General features: G+C 33.4%; 1 protein-coding gene across 1 annotated transcript; it reads right to left on the bottom strand.

Moving 5' to 3' along the window:
* Positions 1-60: 60 nt before the first annotated feature.
* Positions 61-10,885, bottom strand: LOC132757915 (T-complex protein 1 subunit zeta-like; the record flags this gene model as incomplete). Its single annotated transcript, XM_060749411.1, is given in 4 exon segments — positions 61-234; positions 2,532-2,666; positions 5,361-5,424; positions 10,727-10,885. Coding segments are annotated over 4 exon segments (510 nt in total), but the record flags the coding sequence as incomplete, so codon positions are not given.
* Between the last annotated feature and the right edge of the window lie 229 nt (positions 10,886-11,114).

Raw genomic sequence — 11,114 nt, 5'->3', positions numbered from 1 at the left:
TTGTCAGTTATTAAAAACATCAACGAATTTGTGCATTAAAAATAGTGGAAATTATCATACCTCTGTGAGAAGATCCGCCAATTCTTGGTGAACTTTGGTTCTCAGTGAGGTGCGGGCCACCTGGATCAATGTATCACGATCAATTTCACGCTTGACCTTCACCGCCTCAAGAACTTCTAATGCCTTATTACGTGCCAACTCAAAACCTTCAGTGATCAGACGTGGATGAAGGCCCTACATACACAAGCATATAACTTAATAATGGTTAAACACTTAACAACACAGCAACAGATAAGGTGCGTATTTGCGAATTTACGCAATTAATTTTATAAAATACGCAATTGATTTTTTAAGAATGCGTATCAAAACCCATTAAAAAAAAATAAAATACGCAATTGTCTTAAAAACCCGTGCGTATTGTCATTTTCATCACCGCAAAATTAATCTGTCGTACGCTCGTAGATTGGACAAATTATATCGATATGCATGCTATCCGAATATTCCCGAATCAATGCTAACTAATGAACGGTCTCCGGTCTTCGACGGTCCCTGGTCTCCAAAGACCGACAAAGTCATATCAATGAAGCATGACACCGTCGATTTGTCTACTCAGGTCGACGGTCTTTACAGACCAGCAGAGACCGTTGATTTTGCGGAGACCGTCAATAAGTAGGTCCCACCTGTATCAATAGACGCTTTGAAAGCAATATGGCGTCATACAAAAGGGAAAATGATTTGAAACAAAACAATCGTAAATAATCCAAAAAAAAAAAAAAAAAAAAAAAACAGTCAGAAAACGAACTTGTTAAAAATATTACAGGGCTCACGCTGTCGGTCGCCATAGTCGCCATTTGCGATTATTTATAAGATTGGCGATTATTTTTGCATTTTGGCTACAAAATCTGGCGATTATTTTTTACTTCCAACAGTGTTTATATAAGGTGTAAAAATTGATAATGAATGCAGTAGACCCAATTAACACCAGCGGGGTGCATTTAATCGAGTGTCAACTTTTTACCGGTCACGTGCTGCCAACTATATTGCCCGAGGTGATAAAATACATGCGAGATGTATAATTGTATAAGTTCTTTAAAGATATTGTCCAGCATTTATAATAGCCATCAAATATCCGTCAATTAGCCACAAAAATCGTTTTAAAATTGATAAACTGGATATTGACTTACCCAAAATTTACCGTGAATTGCAGCACGGATTTATATTACACGGATGTAATATAAATCAGTGATTGCAAATTTTGATTTTTTTTTTGTTTTAAGCTACTTGACTAAATCGCCAGTGGAAAACAATGGTAAAATATTTAAAAAGTATTAACTTTCAAACTACTATTTGCACAACAACCAAAATTGTGAATATTTCTTCAGAAAACAGGAAAAATCCGATTGTCACATATTTTCGCAACACCGATAATTTTGATATTTATTTAAAGGTGAAATAAACTATGTTCTGTTTAAAAATCTTTACTACTATGGCAGAAAATTTGTATTACATTGGTGATGATGATATTTTTCAGTAAATTATTCAGAAAAAAGGCTGCATTCTGTGAATAAGTTTGCAAACTTGTGTTATTTCTATAGGCTAATATGACCTAGATCTACTCCAGTTCTGTGTGAAATGTGGAAATTGACAGTGGTTATAGCTGACAAAATTTGATTAGAACAAACAAAAAAAGTTGTCTGATAACAGCATTATGTAAAGTTTTAATGAATCTTTAATATTATTGTTATACAGTAATTATACTAATTATAACGTTTTTATTCTGTTCTATAATAACAATTAAAGTTGTGGTTCTATTTAAAAAAAGGTAGTTATCAATATACACAAATGTATCAGTTTATTTGAGAATCCTTATAAAACTGAAAGATATAAATGTAATGTTTATTTAATCAACTGCTTATGTTGTTAATCGCTAATTCGTGAATAGTCCGCTGAACTTTTGGCTATTATTTTATTTGAGCCAGTGTGAGCCCTGATATTATGAAATATAACATGAGCATTTTATATAAAAAATAAAACAATTGTGAAAAGTTCTAGTAAACTGTTAATCCTAATTTCTTTTTAAACAGTTTAAATTTTATTGATATTAAAACCATAAAATCATATTTTCATAATTGAATACCCAATTGATCTTGAAATCATAGGGTATCGAGTTTTGGAATACCTAATAAAATGGAGCCAATACCTAATTCCAAAGGAAATGATGGAGTAATACCCAATTCACTTTTAAAGCTTATCTGTTGCTCTTACAATATACTTTTTTTTCATTTAGAATTTTTTTTCAGCTGCAGCAAATAGTAACTTGAAGAGAAGAAATATAGACAACAATAAAACTCTTACTAGACCACTGTTAATAAAAATTACTTCACAAAACATCTTATTATAATGATTAACACAACCTTAAAGTAATTAATTTCAGAGTAATAAGTCTTATTTTTTCTGTAACTTTTTTTTTTGAGAGCTTAAATTTTTTCCTCAAGACCCTAATGGTTATGAAGTTAAAGTCACACAATTACCTCAGAGATGTACAAGTCAGCCTGTTTAAGAAGCTCTCCTATGATGAGAACATTAGATGTAGTTCCGTCACCAGTAATATCATCCTGGGCTGTAGCCACTCTCGCTATCAGGGAGGCTGTAGGATGCTGGATTTGCTGAAAACAACATAAACTTACTTAACATGTACTTAACTTAAGTCTTACATATTCACCATTATACAATACTGGTAGGGGACCAGCAACCCCAACACTTTTGAGCATTTTTTCATAAAGATTTCACAATTTTTAAAGGTAGATACTTGGAAATTAAACACAGTTAAAGCTAGGTTCTTCTTCAAATGAAAGAGCTAGTGTGTTACTTCCGATGTTGTAGACACTTGTATTTGAGGCCTCTGCTGGGGGGTATCAAAATTTCTTAAAATGTCTTTACTACAGTACCATGTGTCCAGACAGATATAAAATTTATAACTTAAATCTAATTCAGATAAAGGCCTTACAATATTTTTTTAACATAAAGTACAGTATTCCAGCAGCATATGCTGAAATTTTGATTATTCTAGTGTTTATTCTAAAAATAATTATAGCTAGTAAAAGAGATCAGGTATTTCATCATGATGTAAGAATTTTCAACATCAACGTTTTTGTAATAGATAAAAAACTATTAACTTTAAGATAAAATCAATTTAATTAATCAATCTTAGAAGAAACATGCATTAATTGTTGATATTAGAGTGGCTGATTGATCGACAACCATTGAACAAAGAAAATAACTTAAATGTTAAGGAAACTGGTAAAATTCAACAAACCAATGATAAAGTACTAAAACAGCAGAAAAAAGATCATGCAAAAACCATTAATTGTGTTAGGAATAAATTTCTTGATTTATATATCTGACAGCTCATAAATATATTTTTTTTTGTACCAGATAAAAAGTAATCCGATTTCATGTACATTCCTTAAACGGGTTCAACAAAATGCTACAAATCCTAGCCTCTAGGGAGCTTCATGATTTCATAACTTATATACTTAAATCTAAGAGCGTCATTTTAAAAAGTGTATATCAATTGACAATGACCCCCAAAATTTTCTTTTTTATTCACATGATTTGGTGTTTTCTGCTGTGATGTAATTATTTGAAAAAAAAAATAAAACAAGATTGCATTTGAGAAAAATGCTATGCCACCGCATGTTTCAAATTTCATAGCTGTTCATGGAAAAGAAAGTAGGTCACATCATCAAAATCTGGTCACCTGATATCAAAGTTCAATTTTACAACTAAAACTGTGCACATGGTCAAAATGTCACTGCTGTACATCAAAGGACAAGAAAGTACGTCATTGTCCCCTCGTGCAAGGCATAATTTCGACCCAAGGGTTTAATTCAAAACAATCTTGATACAGGTCCACCAAACAACATTTCAAGTCAAATATCTAAGCTATAGCTTTCTCCCATTCAGAAAACATTTGTTTTATTTTCTGTTTTTACTATGTGTACATAATGAGAATCATTGCCCCCGGGCAGGGCCAATTTTGACACCAGGGGAAAAATTTGAACAACTTTGGTAGAGGACCTTTAAATGATATTATATATCAAACATCAAAGCTCTATGCCTTGTACCTTCACACAAAATATTTTTATTTTTTCACTATATGTACATAATGAAAATCAATGACCCCCCGGACGGAACCAATTTTGACCCCAGGGCTATAATTTGAACAATCTTGCTAGAGGTTCACTACACAATGTTTCATGCAAAATATCTTAACTCTAGCCTTTGTAAATTTAGAGAAGATGATTTTTTAAGTTTTTACCATATACATATAAGGAAAACCTATGGCCCCCGGGGGTGGGGCTAATTTTGACACAAGAAGCAAAATTTGAACAACTTTGGTAGATTACCTTTAGATAATATTATTTAACAAATATTAAAGCTCTAAGCCTGGTACCTTCAGACAAAAAGATTTTTTGATTTTTTACTATATGTATATATTGAAATCAATGACCCCCAGGGCGGGGGCAATTTGACTCCAGGGCTATAATTTGAACAATCTTGCTAGAGGTTTACTACACAACGTTTCATGCAAAATATCTAATATCTAACCTCTAGTATTTGTCAATTGCTAGAAGAATCTTTTTTAAAGTTTTTACTATATACATATAAGGAAAACCAATGACCCCCGGGGCGGGGCCGATTTTGACCCCAAGGGCTATAATTTGAACAATCTGGGTAGAGGTCTACCAGACAATGCCTTATGCAAAATATCTAAGCTAGATGCCTTTTGGGTCTTTACAAGGTGTTTTTAATTTTTACTATATGCACATATAGTGAAAATCAATGACCCCGGGGCGGAGCCAATTTTGACCCCAGGGCTATAATTTGAACAATCTTGTTAGAGAGGTCTACGAGACAATGCCTTATGCAAAATATCTAAGCTCTAGGCCTTTTGGGTCTTTACAAGAAGATTTTTTAAATTTATTCTCATAATTCCTTTTGGTTGCCATGGCAACCAGATTTCTGCATGGAATGAAATTCTTTGAACAACTTTAAAAGTCCTTCACCCAAGGAACAAGCCTGCCAAGTTTGGTTGAAATTGGACTAGTGGTTTTTCACAAGAAGATTTTTTAAGTTCACTATATAATCTATATAACACACACACAAACACACACACTAACACACACACACACAGGTGAATCGCTATATGCCACCGCATCGCAGATGCTGCGGTGGCATAAAAATGGCAGATTCTGTACATGCTTTATATTGGGGTCTGTAAAAAATAAATAATTAAAGATATACGAAATCAAGATGTGAAATGGCATTAAAATAATATTCAGTACATGCTCCATTACCATTTCATGCAACAACACATTTCCATCCTTAGTCAGCTTGATGTCTCCAGACCCAGAAACTAACCTGAAAAGAACAAGATAATGATATTATGTTTGTCACAGTTTACAAATTTTGCGGTTGAAAATTCAAATGCAATATTTTGTCAAATGAGAAGTGCAATGACAATTCGACAACAAAATAGCACTGGTCGGGGACCACCAAAACCGGACAACCACCAAACTCGGACGGCCGCTAAAACGCTTTAATATTTTAGCCTAGTTCTGGCTTCCAATACTTTATAAGCTGCTAATTAACATTTTTGTTTTTCATCTGATGCGACATTAAAGTTTTGGATTAGACCCGTTACGAAACCCAACCAGAATAACATAAGTTGATTTAACCTTATTTTTCACTTGCAAATACACTTAGCGAATCAATTCTTGTGCATTTTACGATAAAACAACTATTTTAATGTCGTTCTATATCAATTAAAGTATCAAAATATTAATACTGTCATTTAAATTGACTATTTAACTGTAAAACATCAATTACGCGAGTACAGTCGGCCCTGACATTTAGGTGCCAGACGAGACCTCGTACGACGTCATTCGCAGGAACCGATTAGAGTCGTGTACTATATTTAGAACATCTTTGTTCAAAATTGTTGACATGATTTCGATACTTTTATTCAAGATAATGTTTTAATTTATTTTCATAATTTTATTGAATACAAAAGTCAGTAATCACCTTTTTCAATATCTTTAAAAAAAGTAATTTATAAAAATATTGGAAGCACATGGGTTCGTAAAGGTCAATCTTGTAATGACGTGGTCAAACATTTTCTGATTTTGGCAATATGGCGGCCAAGTGCCAAAATTTTTACCTGTCTGAAACTATTAGGTAGTTTATGTTCGTAATAAGATTTTTATTTGTCCATCCTTGGCTTATCAACAGATTATATATAGTTTTATCAAAGTATGCTTCACTTTACTTCATGGCATAGGAACTCTGGAACAGGACCGCATATTGCGGCGCATAAATCCGAATCCGTACCAGCTTTACATATTGTTTGTCCGACCTTTGAATATCTTTTTATATTATACGAGCAGATGGTCTTTAATTATCTTATCTCAATTTAATATAATCTGCTAATTTAAAAATCAGTCAAATTTACGGTATATTGAAAAAAGAAAAGGAGTGACATCCGTCATTTGCCGCAATGTTCGGCGTAAGTTACCCCCCTTGATATGCTTGATTTTTGTTTTAATTTTTCTAGTACTCTCTTTATGTCACTCAATACATGAGAAACTTTCACATTTCCTAATAAGGAATACCAGATGAGTGCCTTGAATATTTATCTATGGATCATGTTTTAATGTTCTTTTTTTTCAGTTAGGCAAAATCTATTACTAAAGTGTCTGTTTTCTCCATGTAAACAAATCATAACACGAATACGCCCATTATAATGCCGACTATACATGTCAAACACTAGTGCATGTCAACACGTGTAAACAATAAACCGTTATGATACCTGATAGTTGACAAAGTTAACGGGAACAAAATTCTGAAAAAATAGTAATCAAGTGTAGCCAAAGGGGGAAAACTCATGCCGAACGTTGCGGCAAATGGCGGATGTCACTCCTTGTCTTTTTTTATAATACCGTAAAATTTGACCAGTTTTAAAAGTAACAGATTGGGTTCAAGTGATAGTACATTGTTTGAGGCCATATGCTCGGATAACAGGGGTTTACTTAAGGTTTTGACTTTCACTTGCCCGAAGGGCAAGTAACTTTGAAAATCTACTTGCCCCCAGGAAAAACAGGTTGCCCGATCTTAAATGTGAAGTTTGTTAATAATCAAAGCAAAAATTATGGGTAAAAATAAGATTTATTGCAGATCCTATCAACTTATGCCTCAGATAGTAAAATAGTCCTAAATTCCCTACTGTATATGTTTGTTTGCTAATTCACAATAGTCTAGGGGTCGACACAACTTTCTTTGCCAGGGATCCAATAGAAATCCCTGAGATTTAATTTAGAAAAACTCCTAAATGTCAGGGATTCCTCACATCAAAATAGTAAAATGAAAGTGAAGATTAACAATAGTCATGTCCGACATGATCTGTTAAGGCTTATAAAAATTACAGGAAATATTAGGCCCTATTCCAGATGACTTTTAAAATATATTAACATTCAGATGCTATCACCTTAAAAATATTTATTCCCTAAAACAACATTAAAAAGGAAACAGTACATTGATTGTTAAAATTGTGCTAGGTTTTAAATGTTTATTGTTGATTTCAAACAATGTAAAATATCAAAAATATGTTTGCTTTAATTGTTTGCATTACCAAACTAGTAATGTACCTTTCAAATTTATTTCATTTTTAAAAACAACGAGTTGCTCCAAGTCCATGACAGGATGTGTTATACTCAATTTAAATTGATTCCTATCCTCCCTGTTTGTATTAAAATTTATTTGAAGTTTTAACCTATGTCACATCAAAGGGACTCACCCCATGCAGTAATCATACAGTTCAGAGCACTGACTGGTTCAAAGAACTGTCAGACGAAATATACGTCATTTGCTGTATGTTTCACCTAAGGAGGTTTTTTTCTGTTTTGGTCGTAAATTAGGCATGACCTAGAATGACCTCAGATAACTTATAGTTAATATGCTGTGATTTACCAAAAAGGATTTTAAACATTTTATGGATTATTTTATTTTTGTTTATTAATAGGTAAGAATATTTTTAAACATTGCCGTAGGGGAGAAAGGAAAATAAATTAACATCAGTTCAAGACTATTATGATTTTTCATCAAGATTTGTGTAAAAAAGATTACTGGTGATGAATTTTAAAAAAATTCTATAGACCTATTGCAAATGAGTTGACGCCAGTTAGTTAAATTTTGACTGTATTTAAGAAAACAATAGCGTACAGGATTCAAAGGAGTAGATTTTTACGGCCCGATTTTTCTGTTCTTTCTTGAACCTTGCAGTTGTGTCAGTCTTTATTGACATAACTCATCTTGAATTTATGTGATTTTATGCTTTTTATTCAGAAAATCAGATGTTTTCTTTGCCGTGGCTTTTTCTTTAATTGCTGTAGATTTTTTTCTTTTAAGAATGGGAAAACTTTCGGCGCCGCCCGCCATTTTGAAAGGAAAGCAAAATAGAAAAAGTTTTTTTACGTAATTTGATGGGTTGATAGGAGTCCAACTACAATCAGAAACAGTTATAAACACACTTGTTTGACTGTAATATGAACGGAAAGAAAAGTATTATCGGCAAAGGATATCAAAGCTAATAGAAGGCATAACGAAAATTCACTTGCCCGCCGGGCAATTTGCTTTCAAATTTCACTTGCCCGCAGCGATTTCTACCCGACGCGGGCAAGCGGGCGTCCGCTTAAATAAACCCCTGGATAATACTTAAAAACTTTAGATGTAGCAGAAACGTTTTTAAAAACCGTTACACGATCGAAAATATGCGCCGCAATCTGCGGTCCAGTTCACGAGTTCCTATGCTTCACGGCATGTTCGATGAATGAATAAGAGTGTGTCAGATTCCTGGCACGATTATTGGTGGACTTTCCCTACGGGTTGTCTTCAGCGTTCACGTCATGTCATAATATATAAACGGGTACACCGGAGACCTTAAGCTAATTTTAGGCCTATGGCTACACACAGTGATTAATCTAGAAATTCCTTACAATGCGTCGGATGACGCACATGTTTGAAAATAATGAGTCCTGTAGCAAAATCAATGAGTCATTTAGCAAAATAAATGCGTCTTAGCAGAATTTTTTTTTAATAGCAGATCCTTGACATGATTTGCATGTTTTTATAACAAAGGATTAAGTAATTAAAGTGTATAAAAAAAGTTATTTTTGGTACTAATATTAATTGCAGGCAAAACAATTTTTATTGGCTGCTCAAAAATCTAATTTGCATAATTTATATTTTCTTACTACTTATGTCTAATACTGTGCATTATCCATTTTAATTGTTCGTAACTTGCACAAAATGTCCCTATCACACTGTATACATACTGACGACTTTTATTGCTCCTTGTATGCCTGTGTAGAAAGCATACACAGACAGACCTTTTGATCATGAAAAAAAGTCATGCACAATGTTTCCCTGATTGGTTAATTACCCTGTCAAATATTCTGATGACGTAATAGACATCTTTTTTTTTTACACTCCGCGTGAACTTGAGTGACCTTAGGGGAATTCAATTTACACACCGGTCAGATTATACTTTCTTAAAATAGCAACACTTTTTTTTTCAGTTACCGATATTTATTTAAAATATTAAGTAGATTAATGATTTTTTGTTTGCTTAATTGGATTGAATTTATGGTAGTAGAAATGCATATCTGTGTGGGAAAGTGATAAGGACAAGGTAAGTAGATAACTTGGAAAAATGCTATAGGGAAATGGATAAACTCAAGAACATGCGTAATTACAGGGGAATGGGTAACCTGTTGCTGTGTGGATGACTAAATAACATACAATATAAGTCTGGCACAGATTTTAGATGCACCCTTGGCCCTTTGCCGACGATTTTCCTGTGCCATTCTTATTTTTTAGCGCCAATGGCGCAGGCAGATCTCTGCATATTTCACCATTGTAGGCGATTCGCTCTCATGCAAAATGGACGCTCTGATTGGCTAATGCCGATAATGGGCGGTTATCGATCACAGGGATTTATCGTTTCAAGCAAATGGGGGATTAGTCTTGTACCTGTAATCATCGGAAATTAAATTATTCAACTGAAGAAATTGAAAAATTATTCAACTGATGAAATTAAAGTAATCAAACAGTACATAGAAATCACTAATCCTGATATTTTGGATTATAAACCACCTGATTTGCATGCGTCAAATTGAACGCACATATTTTGAAACTGCGCGTCTTTCTTGATTTTTATGCGTATTTACGCAAGACGCACATCTAGATTAATCACTGCTAAACATAGGAAAAATTATGCAGCATTTGGGAAATTTATAACCAGACCTTTTACATAATGTTTAAGTTTTATGCATTTGACATTGTATAATCTTAATACCTGTGACATTTTAAGAAACAAGTCAAAACAGGTCATTTTCATGAGAAATTGAAGATTTGTTTTAAAATAAACGAAACGAAAATGACGACAGTCAGAAAGCATTAGGGGAATGTGTGCCTTAAAGTTTATAATATTTGCTCAAAAATGCCCTTGATTTTTTCACATATCAACAGATATACGTTAACCTAACATCTATAAAAAATCTTGATTAACCAAATAAACTATACCCCACCCACCTCTTAGCTCTGTTCAATACACGTGCTTCTAGAATATTCGTTGAAATGCCATTTTGTAATACATTCATTTACTTACATCTTTAAAGTGCCCCTTGGTCCAAGATTGGATTTAAGTACATCTTGAAGACCCTTCGCTGCTGATATATTCACAGCTAAGGCCTGGGAGGCTCTTGCAACCTCCGCTTTTGGATTTAATGACTTGATCGCGGACATGTTTTTTACCGATACAATAATCGGTAAACGGAAAAAGGGATCGAGTAAGCGTACACTTTGCATATTTAGCCCCGCCTATAAATAAAGTACGAATTTCTTATAAAGCGTTATCATCATGATTAAAATAGACTATAAATCTGTGGAAATGATCAGTGTTACTGTATGTAAGTGCATATGCTTAATCCCCCTAATAATTATACACGAATGTCTTATAAAAATGGAAAAAGGCTTTAAAGTGTTAAGTCGTGCAA

Source organism: Ruditapes philippinarum, unplaced genomic scaffold, assembly GCF_026571515.1.
Source record: "Ruditapes philippinarum isolate M1 unplaced genomic scaffold, ASM2657151v2 ctg7110_1_1_1_1, whole genome shotgun sequence".
In the NCBI taxonomy this organism is placed as follows: domain Eukaryota; kingdom Metazoa; phylum Mollusca; class Bivalvia; order Venerida; family Veneridae; genus Ruditapes; species Ruditapes philippinarum.
Note: the sequence above shows the minus strand (reverse complement) of the source record. Positions and strands in the feature narration are given on the sequence as shown.